Raw genomic sequence first — 13499 nt, 5'->3', positions numbered from 1 at the left:
GTGGCCAGGATGGAATTAATCATGTTGTCCTGGTTAGTTAGTTAGTTAGTTAGTTTGTTTTTCTAATCAACTTGACCCAAGCTAGAGTCCTCTGGGAAGAGGAGCCTCAATTAAGAAAATGCCTCCATCAGATTGGTCTGTAGACAAGTCTGTAGGGCATTTTCTTGATTAATGATTTATATGGGAGAGCCCAGCCCTCCAGGAGATGGTGCTAAGCCTGGGTGAGTATCCTGAGGTGTATAAAAATGCAGGCTGAGTGCTGGGTGTGGTGCCACAAGCCCTTAGTCCCAGCAATCAGGAGGCAGAGGCAAGGGTATCTCTGAGTTTCAAGACCAGTCATAGTTACATTGTGAGACCCTGTTTAAAAAGAAAAAGGAAGCAGGCTGAGCAAGCCATGGAGAGTAAGGCAGTAAGTAGGCAGCATTCCTCCAGGTCTGCTTCAGTTCCTGCCTCTCGACTCCCGCCTGAACTCCTTCATGATGGACTATGATTGTAGGCTGAAGTAAAGGCCTTTCCTTCCCAAGTCGCTTCTGGTCATGTCTTTATCACAGCAATAGAAATCTAATAAACACACTTGTCTATGGAAAGAAGTCCTCATAAAGACTCTCAAGGCCAGGGTTTGGAGAGCTAACAAGCAAGTGTGGAATCTTGAAGGGTGTCGCCCAGAAAGGTCATGGAAGCCCAGACCCTTCCCCTGTACCTTCCTTAAGTGTTTCCTTGTCTGTGTGCTTTGTAATATCCCTTATAATAAACTTGGGTAGGCACCACTGAAGCAAATCCATCAAAGCCAAAGACGGGTTATGGAACTCCCAATTTATTTGAGACTGGGTCCCACTGTGTAACTCTGGCTGACCCTGAACTCACAGAGCTCCACCTACCTCTGCCTCCCAAGCCCTGGGATTAAAGGTGTGCGCCAGCAAGCCCAGCATGGGACCCTGGTTCAGAGCTGCTTAGTCAGGTCAGGTGACACAACGGAGAGCTTCTGATTGGCTAAAGGGGAGGCATTCCTGGGGACAGTTCCCTCAACATGGGGGACCTGACTTCCAGGTAGACTAGAAGGCAGGCCGCTGTGCACTGATGCAGGGCTGCTTGTTTGCTGGAGGGAGATAGCCCCACATGTTCCGAGGCCACAGAAGCCTTGTGTTGACAGATATGGGGTGAGAACAGAGGAAAAAGTCACTTTAGTTTTCCTGACACACAGGTATAAACCTAAGACCACTGGAAGGTGTATAGGAGATCCACCCCACCGTCCAGGGCATAGGCATTAAAAATAGAATTAAAGGTCAAAGAAACTACCACAGAACATGTCTAAAAACTGAAGGATATGGGTCCCGAGGTTAACAGCTCCGAGTGTTCAGTCTCATGAAGAGGCATGAAGCCAACAATCTCTGCCAAGGAACATCTTCATGAAGCAGAAAGGGAACATCCTTCACGCTTCTAAGAAAAAGGAACCACCAGGCCTGAGGAGCAGAACCCGGTGGCGCACATCTGTAATCCCAAGACAAGAGGAATGTGAGCTTGAGGCCAGCTACACAGTGTGACTGTGTCAAAAACCCACCAAACAGATGGCATTAGATGCCTGTGACTCTGGAAGCAGGAAAAAGGGTTGCTGGATGCAGGCTATGTGCCGAATTTTCACTTTAGAATTTTATGCCCAAGCACATTTTCAGTCTGGTAGAAAAAGAGGGATTTTCATCATACAATTTTTTTTCCCAGGCACAAATCATACAAGATCTGGCATCTGGCAAAAATAGGATCCAACCCAGGAAAAGAGACAAAGAGAACTCCAGAGATGACAGCTGTTTGTCAGGGTTAGAAAGCAACCTCATCCAGACTGCAGGACAAGCATTTGCACTCCTGGAAAACAGCCTGGCCCTGGACAGATGCTCCAGAGACTGAAACAGGAAACCACGGGGATGGGTGGGTGGGTTCCCACCCCCGTAAGAGGAAAAATCTCAAACAAAACCAAACCCTCTAAAGGCTTAGACAGTGATGCAAATTAAAGAAATAAGGTGACAAGTCTAAAAGGGAAAAAGTAAACATAACCACAATATATTATTGGGGTCAAAGACTACTTACATATGGTCTTATTATTTATATTGAAACTCATCATCTAAAGATTATGACAGACATAGATTGAGAAACAGAGGGTGGAGTAGAGAATATAAGAAAATGACTACTATACACAGTTAATAATAGAAAATATTTAAAATAAGTAGATCAAGATGGATCATTAAAAACATGTTAAGGCAAGAGTGGTTGTCTGGAGAGAAATACCAAGAGATGGAAAGATGATTTTTGTCCTTTTCAGATTTTTGAGACAGGGTTTCTCTGGGTATCCCTGACTGTCCTGGAACTTGCTCTGTAGACCAGGCTGGCCTCAAACTCACAGAGATCCACCTGCCTCTGCTTCCTGAGTGCTGGGACTAAAGGCGTGTGCCACCATCGTCTGGTCATAGGTGATTTTTGTTAATATACTTTTCAGTCATGTAAAGCTGGATGTGACGGCACACACCTTTCTTTTCAGTACCCAGCACCTTCAGGCTAAGGTAGGGGCAGCTCAGGAGAGCAAACTGGAGTGAACAGATAATTCGTGTAGTCCGAATGAGATGTCCTCCACACTCATAGGCATCTGAACGCCGGTCCTCAGTGGTGTTTGGGAGGCTTAGGAGGTGTGGTCTTGGTGGAGGTGTGTCACTAGAGGAAGGTCTGAGACAAGGCCATTTGGAATGTTAATATGTCAATCCTCAGCCTACCACTCCTGTGACCCAGCCTCCACTCCTTCATCATGGACTCTAACCCTCTGTGGCCAGAAGCCCAAATGAACTCTCTTCTAAGTTGCCATGGTTGAGGTGTTTTACCACAGCGATAGAAAATAACTAATACAGTCTGTCTATAGGATGGGGAAAAAGATCTTTGCCAACTACACATTAGACAAACTAATACTGAGGATGTATGATATTAAACATCAAAAGATAAAAGAAAAAGCTAAATCATACACTCAATAAAGGGCTAGTAAACAGAATAGAAAAGAAACACACTGGTTAACAAATACTTAACACATTCAGTGCTCTTAACAGGGAGACCAAATTAAAGCAACTTTGAAGTTCAATCTCACCGAAGTCAGAATGGCCATCATTAAGAAAACACATAGGATGTAGAAAGAGGAATGCTTATTCTCAGGTGGTGGGAATAGAAGTTTGTATAGCCACATGGAAATCAGTATAGAGGTTCCTCAAAAAGCAAGCAAGCTAACAAAACGGAGGCAAGCCTGGCACGATGGTGCACACCTGTAATCCTAGCACTCGGGAGGCAGAGGCAGGCAGAGCTCTGAGTTCGAGGCCAGCCTGGTCTACAGAGCGAGTTCCTGGATAGCCAGGGCTACATGGTGAGACCCTGTATCAAAACCAACCAACCAACCCAGAAACTGAATGTCCATATGAGGAGGTTATTTCTAAAACCTTAATGGGATGTTATGGAGTAACAATAAAGAGTGAAGAGAGTTGGGGGTTGAGCTTAATGTAGCACTTGGCATGCATGAGGCCTTGGGTTCAATCTCAGCACTGCTAAGAATAAGAACTTCCATGCTGAGATAGTTGCTGAGACCCACTGTCAAGAAAACGGGTAAAAACAAAACAAAACAAAACAAAAAAGCCCAGTGTTCTTGTGGGTTACAGTATGTTTCTCCTTATACTGCACTTCTCCCAGGATGTACACCAGGGCCATTTGTTGTCTCTAGGGAAATGAAATGACTTTTTAAACCGTATGACTGGATCTATTCAAAAGAAAGACTACCCCAGAGTAAACCAAACGTGAACTATTTCAAACAAAAGGCTGTGAGCTTGTCAGTCTTCACCACTGTGACAATAAAACTGTTTCAGGGGAGGGGCTGTTTTGGCTTATGGGCAGCCTGTTCCACGCGTGGGCCTGAGGTGAGGCTGATCTCTCAGCAAAACAACTCACTCTGCTGCGGACAGAGCGGAGAGTTAGGAAGGGGCCAGGGCCCAGCATGTATCCCCAGGGGCTTCCTACTCCTCCTCACCTACTTTCTAGTACCTCCCAGTACCGTGAAAGGATGCAGCAAGGATTAATCCCTGGGTTAAGGCGAGCCCCTACCGTCCAGCTGCTTCTAACAGCATCACAGCTTGAGGGGACGCCACCCTTCCACCCCAGCAGTATCACTCTTCCACGCTGTGACGACACAGGAGGAATTGTAGCTGCTTACACTTGACTTGATTACTATCGTCTCTTTTGAATCACAACCCACTCAGAAACCCTAAAGAGGCATATTTATCCCTATTTGACCGTTTACAGATGTCACACTATCTTAGGCTGATTTGGACTCACTCTCTCTGCCCTCCGTTGTGAGAAACCTGGCGGCCGGTAAATCAGTAGGAAAATGCTTATTATATAAGACCTTAGAGGCTTCAACAAAACACCACCAACGAAGAGACCTGGATTTAAAGTTTTAATAATAAATTGTGCCAGTAGAAGCTTTCAAAGGCAATGATATATCAATAAATAATAGTTAAATCGAGTTCCTGAGAAAGAACCTACCACATGAAACTATGTCAGAGCGCTGTAAATAACACGGCATTACTACAAAATAGCAAGAATACTGTAAGTCACAATACAAGCACAGCAGACTTCAGAATATGCCATTCATACAAATGTAAACCAGGACACAGGAATGTTTCTTAGACATAGATAAATTTGTAAGTGTTTCTGCCTAGATACATACTAAGTAACGGATACATTATGCTAAGAACCTCAAGGAAAATATGTGGAATAGTATAATGAAAATGTGATGCATTCCATCTTTTAAAAAGCAAAAGAAATTGAATGTATTCAAATATAATCACTTTTAAATAGGAACCATACTAATCTGAAGTAAGGAATATTTTGTGTGTTTATCTATAGTTATATATACACCTATATGTCTAAGAAAAAAATGTATGGCTTGTTTTTGTACTTCAATGTCACTTTGAAGAATCTTTTTTCTTTTTACAAAGTTAGAAAAATGTGTTGGGTAAGCCATCTTAAGATTTGACACCTCGCCGTGTGAGAGAATCACAGGACTGAGTCTCACGTGACGCCTTGGCTGACTGAGGAAACAGGAAACAACACTTACCTCGCCTTTTGGTGTGGGAACCCGTTAGTGAAAAAACCTAGGTCCCCGCTACAGCTTTCCACATACCAAGACTGACGGCATGCTGGACTAGAAAAGTGGACAGAGTGCTATGATTATGCCCAATGTTTTGGCATAGCTGAATTAATCCCTTTTGATGTGTTTTATATATGACAAACGTTTACATTTGCCTCCCAAAGAACCCAGTCATATCCAAGACACACACGTTTAAAAAAAAAAATCACACTTCAGTTACATATAAGCATTTCTTTAACAATAAGGGCAACAATCATCACCCACACAATACATTATCTGCACACTTTCTAGAATACCTCATTTAAAAACATATTCACAGGACCTGCTGTGAATGGCAAGATACGGTAATTTATAATAGAAAACTGCTCACGCAGAACTTTCCACACCTCAGACACGGACCGCCCATCATCCCTGTGTCACTCTCTCTAGGATACTATAATATGCAAAGAAAATGAAAAGCACAAAAGCAGCTTTTACACATTACATCACAATTGTGAAATGTGGGAAAACTATAAAACAAAGCCACCGTGTAGATACACGGTCTTCGTGACTTGGAGCGGAGCGCGGTCTTTTCTCTTACTTATTGCACAGACTTCTTATCACATGTTCTTCAGTTCTTACTTCTTTCCTACATGTGGACAAGTGCTATCAGATAAAACACAAATGGAAGTAACAGCAGCATGATTTGTCAAAGTTAATCCTTATAATTTAGTAAGAAAAAAATGGGTATCCATAAAATAAGTGCTCTTTCCATATGGTACTAAATTTTTAAAAATATTGTTTTAATGCCGTGAAGGTCCTCAGAGGACCAACTCCAAGTCATGGTGACCCTCCCTGTTGCCCATTAGCCAGAACTAGAAATGAAGGATTCCTAAACTTGAGTTTGTCTTTACAAAAATCTTGTTTGGGGTTTTCTTGTCAACGACCAGAGCTTCCCGAGCTGTGATCACTGAGGCCACAGCCCGCTTACACATACACCGGCTGGCAGCTCTCGGGGGCATTGCCCAGCTCTGCATCCTCGGGGTCTGCGCTCTCGGCCGGCTCGGAGGGCTTCGGGCACCGGAAAGGGTAGCCGTTGTCGTCGAAGAACCTGCGGAAGGTGAACTCGTAGAAGGCATGCTCTGGGTGCTTGCTGTGGGGGGAGGCCAGCGTGTCCCAGGCCTTGGCGCTCTCGCCGCTGGCCTCGTGCCAGGGGCTTTCTTCATCCACCGGGTCAAAATTGGAGGTGTCCATGGGGTGGCTGATGGTGGGGACGTAGGGCGCGGGCTGCTTCCGGATGTCGCGGGAGAAGTCGATGGCGCTGAAGAAGGGGTGCGCCTTGAGGTCGTCGGCCCCATCCCTGCCCAGGCGGCTGTCGGCCGCGCAGCACAGCCTGGTGATGAGGTCGCGGGCCTCGGCGCTCAGCTTCACCTGCGTGGGGATGTGCAGCGTGTTCTCCCAGTTGATGACCTGTGTGGGGCAGAGTGGGGTTAGAGCTTCCTCAGCCTAGGTCCTGAGCCTGCACTGCTGCAGCCTCGGCCCGCTGAGGGGGCTGAGCCTCTCACCAAACTCCTCGGCTATGGCAATGGCTTTCTGTTGGGCCACCGCAGTGCTCACTTGGTATGGACTGAGGCTGGCGGCTGGCCTCTGGGATTTTTCTTTTCTTTGAGATAACTGACCCCAGCTGACCTTGGCCTCATCTGGGTGGTCATTAACTATTATCTGTCATGAAGCCATGTGCACTGTGAAGAAAAACCTAACATCTGCTTCGGTCGGGCTTAGGCCCAGAGTGGGACTGGACAGTGTACCCGAGTGCTGCTGGAGAGGCTCCATCTACAGCAAGTGTATCAGAGAGACTAAAACTGAAATGTGGGCCGGGCAGTGGTGGCGCACACCTTTAATCCCAGCACTTCGGAGGCAGAGTTCGAGGCCAGCCTGGTCTACAGAGGAAGATCCAGGACAGACACCAAAACTACACAGAGAAACCCTGTCGGGGGTGGGGGTTGGGGGGTGGGGGAGGTGGGGGGTGTTATGAAATGTGACCCAGGTCTTCTTGATTATGATACCAAGACATCAGCAGGAAAGAAAAAGTATGTTGGATTTCATGAACACTACAAACTTTTGTGCCATGGACGGCACACATCTAGCATCTCAGCGCTTCAGAAGTGGGGCAGGCCAGCTGCTGTCTCAGTCTGGTCTACATGAGGAGTCCCAGGCCAGGCAGGGATATGCTACTGGGACCTCACTAACTGAACTTACTAAGAATGACGAGTACCCATTAAATAGACTGCGTCTGCAAAGCATACATGTGTAAAGGACTTAATATCTGGAATGCATAGAGAACTCCACCAACAAATAATCTGAATTTTAGAACAGGATTAAAGACTATTGGCCATTCTCATAAAACTATACGATTGGTAAATGAGTACGGGGCACATGCTTAATATCACTAACGACCAGGGAAACCCGAATGAAAAGCCTGATGGCACACTACCTCACACCCACCCATGAGGATGACGGGGTTGGTGGTGCATGCCTGCAATCCTGGCACTCAGGAGGCGAAGGCAGATGGGCACCAGCAGGTGGCGGCAAGGACGTAGATAAAATGGAGTCTGGTACACTACTGGAGTGAAATGGAACACAGATGTTGCCAAGCACCGTGGTTCAGATGTGTAACCTCAGAACTGAGGAAACTGCAAACTGAGACAGGAGGATGTCTCAAGTTTAAAATCAGTCTGGTCTATGTATGGTAAAACTGTCTCAAAAAAAAAAAAAAGACGGATGAATGAATACATACATATAAAACAGTGGTTGTCCTAACAGTTTGGCAGTTCTAAGAGGGAAACGCGGAATCGTCTTCTGGGTGTAAGTCCAGAACGATTGAGGAGGGCTTGAAGCAGGGACTACGCACTGCGTGCACAGCAGCACCAGTCACAGGGTCACAGGAGCCAAGAGGCAGGGGATACCCAGACACCTGTCAGCCGGTGAATGGGTCATCAAAACACAGGGCACACACTTAAAGGACTGTAATTCAGTCTTAGAAGGAAGGAATCTACACACACACACACACAGGGATGAACCTTTGTGTGCGTGTGTGCGTGTGTGTGTGTGTGTGTGTGTGTATTCATATGTATATGCTATATATATGAATATTCATATATGTATATGCTAAGTGAAAATAAGACAAACAGTAAGTGCAGAACTCCACAGCTATGAGTGCCTGGTCAAATTCTGAGACAAAGGGTACATGTGGCTGGGGAGAGGGGACAGGAGCAGTTATTCAATGGGTACGAAGTTTCTATGTGAGACAAAAATATCCAGAAATGGTTTGCAGAGCCCCGTGTGAACACACTTAAGGCTAACAGATCATACACTTCAAAATAGTTGAATGTAAATTCATGTCATACCTATTTTGCCACAATAAAAAAAAAGTATCTGGCTTACTATCACGTAGGCAGATCAGTGAGTGGTCAGTTCAGCTAGTGAGCAGAAGATGCCAAAACCAATCGTGCTGTTCAGAGTTACACTGAGCTTTGATTCAAAGACTCTCCTCTCTCTCCTCTCTCTCTCTCTCTCTCTCTCTCTCCCCTCCCCTCTCCTCTCCTCTCCTCTCCTCTCCTCTCCTGACACAGTGTAGTTTTCTCTGTGTAGCCCTGGCTGTCCTGGAAATCCCTCTATAGACCAGGCTGGCCTTGAACTCAGATCCACCAGCCTCTGGCTCCTCAGTGCCACCACCGCCCAGCTGTTCCAGTTTGTTCTACTCCACCATGGACTGATCAGGACATAAAAACTCCCTAGACTTTTGCTTCTGTAAATCCACTCAAGAGTTCAGATTTTCAGCTTAACTCTGAACTAATTAAGGATTACTCATTCAGAAAGTGGCTGTGAATCTAAAATGAATTACCAAATGATTAGCTGATAGGTTCAATTATTTCAGTGAGTACTGGGACTACACACAAGTAGCCTGACCACCGAGCTGCTAATTACAGCCACAGTGACACAGTGTCCACATAAGCACAGGGCTGATGGTCTCCTCGGGACACGCCAGGCAGGGGGCTGCTCCACAGCTGCCACTTGAATTTCACTGTGTGTAGTTCCTGCCTGGACATACCACCAGGGCAGACAGACAGACAGACAGCTAGCAATGGTTTAAATAAAGCTACAGGTATACAAATACATTAAAACTCAGGTCTAGCTTTGTTTTAATATCAAAAAATTCAAGAGTACGGGAAAAGTAACAGAACCTTTCTTTGGAAAATCCCACTACAAATGACTGCCATTTCTATTCTATTGAGTGTAAGAGGAGAGGTCCAAAACTGGCCAAGGGTTGTGAAAAGCACGGTGCTCTGCATCACACGGGCACACACTCCTTGCTTACCTTCAGCTGGGTTTCCGTGGGGGTAGGTGCCAAGAAAGGTGGCTGCCCAACCAACATCTCAAAAAGAATCACGCCAACACTCCACCAGTCACAGAGCTGTGTGTACCCTGAAAGACAGCATTCTCTCAGTCCTACAGCACAGACTCCCCTCAGGCATGCGCATTTAGATGGACTACGATACCACACTCTACCAGTCCCAGAGCTGTGTGTACCCTGAAGACAGCATTCCCTCAGCCCCACAGCACAGGCTCCCCTCAGGGCCTGAAGACTTAGATGGACTATGATGCTAAAAGGACAGACCTGCTTAAATGCATGTCCTCAGGCAGGGAGCTCAGACTGGCAGATACAATGGGCTCACACAAAGGTGCAAATAGGTATCACGCAGCTACAGACATTTGGATTTTCTTATTTTTAATCACTGGTCTTCATAAACACAGGATGCTTTTATAGTAAGAAGACAAGACAGTAATTAATTTTTTTATAACTATTTGAGCAAGTGTGTGTGTATGTGCATGCACTATGGCATATGTTTGGAGGTCAGAGGACACCTTGAGGGTGTCTGCTCCCTCCTTCCAACATGTGGGTCTCAAGGACTGAACTCAGGCTTGGTAGTGCTTTACCCCACTGGGTATGAGGCAGGCCGACTTCCTAGGGAAGTTTATAAATCTGTTTCGGATGATGCTGAAGAACATGGAGTCTATGTAGAGAGACCCTGACGTCTCAAAAGCAAAAATAAACAATAAGGAACATGTAGGTAGCCACTGTGGCAGTGGACAATTAACAGTTCACCAAGGCACTGGTGAAGTCAAGTATCCTCCCAGAGCTCCCACCTAGGGTGGTCCGGCTTCCTACAAGAGGCTGTGGAACAGGTTCATTTATCTTTGATGTTTTCCCACTATTCCTTCAGGGCCCCACACCTCAGTCAAGCAAGGCTTGGTAGTAGGCTCTGGAACAGGAGCAACTAGTTGGAGCTTTGGATTCCACCTTCATCAGTCCCTTTGGCACTGATGGCTGCAGAATGATCCTTGCCCATGGTTTCTATAAAACGGTACTCATGGCTGGAGCGTGGGACCTCTCCCAGGCACCAGAACTAGCATTTGCAAGCTTTCAGGAGTCACCTATGTGTACAGGGCTGAGTGGATCAACAGCCCACACCAGACCACCACACTGATGGAAAACCTCATCCTGAACTGGGTTAGACTAGGTCTACAGACACAAAGGGAACAGAAAGACTGTGTCTGGATTAGCTACAAGGTCAAGCTGACAGCCCACTGTCACGATGGACCAAGTACACACTTGGGGTTCCTCCAGTTCTGATGCAGACACTGTCCAGACTATCCAGGAAACAAATTTCAACAACAACTAGTAATCTGATGCCCTTTAAGGTTTGCACACACTACCTCCTAGGAGTTTTAGGCCCAACATGGAGAATTAATTTGTGAGTCAGACATGGAGTCACCCAGCCTGGACAAGGGAGAGGTAAACTAGAGCTTGGAAATGATGGGCTAGAGAGGGCAGTGCCTATGACCCTAGACAGTTTCATCAGTTGACTGTATTTGTTAATTTATTTTTATGTGTATGGGTGTTTCCCCTGCATGTATGTGTACGTGCCATTTGTGTGCAGCGCCCGTGGAGGCCAGAAGAGGGCATTGTATCCCCCGGAAACACTGTTGTGAGCAACCACGTAGATCCTGGGAATTGAACCTGAGTCTTCTGGAAGAGCAGCAGCCAGTGCTCTTAACCAGTGAGCTATCTCTCCAGGTACTAGCTGACTCTGAAAAGGCCAGTTAATTGGAGAGTCATTCTGTTGGATCTGAGGTGGAAAGCCCACAACCCACACTCCTCAGTTAGAGGGTGAGGGAATACTGGCTTAATCACAGTGAAAGCAAAGGCCCCTCCAGATGATGGAGTCTTGTTGCTAGGGAAACCATCAAGCTCTCAGGCGTCCCCAGGCACAAAAATATAATCGGAATACTTAAGAGTCCTGGACACCTATTGCTGAAGCTCTTCCACGATCAGGCAGGGGGCTGAGGAGGGCAGCAGGCTGGCATACCTTTGCGGAGAAGCACCTCAGGTGCGATGTAATTTGGTGTTCCGACCAGAGAGTGCGCCAGGCATCGCTGGTGCTGCTTCTGTGCTCTCTGCTCCAGGGTCTTTAATCTGTCTCCACAGCGACAGTTGGAAACATCATCCCAGAGGTCACCAGGCTCCATGCTGTCCTGTCTGATGTGGTTCCCTTTACCGAGGGAAAAGGTGCAGTGACAGAAAAGAGCAGAAAAGAACATCAGTTTTGATACTCAACATTGCAGCAAATCCACAGCTTAAAACAGTAATTCTGGTCAGTTCATGCCAGCACAAATTTCTTCCACTGACAAACCCAGGGCCTTGTGCATGCCAGTCAGATCTCTTTCACTGAACAACTACTCCAGGAGCCTTGAGACTTATTTTTCGAGGTTTCTTTTAATAGGGCAGTGTGGAAGTTCTTTATAAAAGCCTTTAGTGGTCAAAAAATTATCGTAAGAAAGTCTGCTAACAAAGAAAATACCTTCCACATATCATAGCACTCCTTTAGGAGGGAAGCATACCACACAAATCACAGTAACCCACCAACAGATCATTTAGAAATGAGCAGGTGCCATAAGGACTATGTGGCACCTGGCGAGGCTGTCCCCATGGGGTGTGTGTGTGGGGGTTGACACAGAAGGCCTGAAGTAGTACCTTTCTGGTAGTACTTGGAATTGTGAGTCCACCTGAATCCGGTGCAGAGGCCAAAATCTGTCAGCTTAATGTGACCATCCAGGTCGATCAAGATGTTGTCGGGCTTGATGTCCCTGTGGATGAAGCCCATCTTGTGGACACTCTCAATGGCCAGAGTCAACTCTGCAATGTAGAATCGGGCCAGGTGCTCAGGGAAGACTTCCATCCGGATCAGCAGGCTCATCATATCCCCACCGGGGATGTAGTCCATCACAAAGTACAGGCTGTCCTTGTCCTGGAAGGAGTAGTAGAGTTTGACCACCCACTCATTGTCTGCCTCAGCCAAGATGTCCCTCTCAGCCTTGACGTGGGCCACCTGGTTGCGGTTCAGGACGTCTTTCTTCCTCAGAGTCTTCATGGCATATAGCGCGTGAGTGTCCACCTTACAGGCAAGGCACACTTCTCCAAAGGCACCGATGCCCAGAGTTTTGATTTTCACAAACATGGACTTGTCCATTTTGGCCCTCTTCAGTCTGTTGTAGTTGGACTCCTTCTGGTAGAGGATTTTCCTCATCTGCTCCTGCTCAGCCTCACAGAGTCCAGCCTGCACACAAGGAGAATCACAGAGTCATGTTATAGGGACCCCACGGGAGCCAAGTGTGTGGGGCGGGAACACCTTGGAACAGCGAGGGCTCTTCAGAAAGACTACGTCTACCAGACTACAGGCGAGGTACCAGCCAGCCTTGATCTTTGTCTGTGGATGTGGACATCTATCTCTGCGTGAACATCCGTACACATATATGCAAATACGGAATCCAAAGAAAATTCTTTCTCTAGGTGATTTTAGGTTCTAAAAGCCAGGGAAAGCCACTACTACTACCACTAAAATAAATAAATAAATAAATAAATAAAATCTGTGGAAAACATTCCTGGAATTCGTAATCTAGTATTTCAGTAGTTCAAAGAAAATGAGAAAACAGAAAACAAGCAATAAATCTGGACCAACAGGAAATGAAAACACAAACTTAAGTTTTAGAATTTGAAATGACTGGCTTGTGCAATGTAATTTACTATCATAATTAAATTTAAAATAATGTCATTAAAAATTACCTTCTCTAGTACTTTACAGTATCAATTACAGAATGTTTAAAACACTATTGTATTGGAGGGGGAGAGATGGCTCTGTGGTTAGGAGGACCGGCCACTCTTCCAGAGGACCCAGGTTCAGTCCCCAGCACCTACATGGTGGCTCACCACTGTCTGTAACTCCAGTTCCAGGGG

The 13499-nt window shown here is 46.2% G+C and overlaps 1 protein-coding gene across 1 annotated transcript in view; it reads right to left on the bottom strand.

Annotated features, from left to right (window-relative positions):
• Positions 1 to 4455: 4455 nt before the first annotated feature.
• Positions 4456 to 13499, bottom strand: part of Lats2 (large tumor suppressor kinase 2) — a 55988-nt gene continuing 46944 nt past the window's right edge. The window contains exons 5-8 of the mRNA XM_059273561.1: positions 12240 to 12822; positions 11575 to 11757; positions 9522 to 9628; positions 4456 to 6613 (exon numbers count right to left, since the gene is read on the bottom strand). Of these exons, the coding sequence (XP_059129544.1) occupies positions 6131 to 6613; positions 9522 to 9628; positions 11575 to 11757; positions 12240 to 12822 (1356 nt within the window). The 3' untranslated portion in view covers positions 4456 to 6130. The remainder of the gene's footprint in view (positions 6614 to 9521; positions 9629 to 11574; positions 11758 to 12239; positions 12823 to 13499) is intronic.

Source organism: Peromyscus eremicus, chromosome 9 (genome assembly GCF_949786415.1).
Source record: "Peromyscus eremicus chromosome 9, PerEre_H2_v1, whole genome shotgun sequence".
Taxonomy (NCBI): Eukaryota; Metazoa; Chordata; class Mammalia; order Rodentia; family Cricetidae; genus Peromyscus; species Peromyscus eremicus.
The sequence above is the reverse complement of the archived record's forward strand: the minus strand, read 5'-3'. Positions and strand labels throughout refer to the sequence as shown.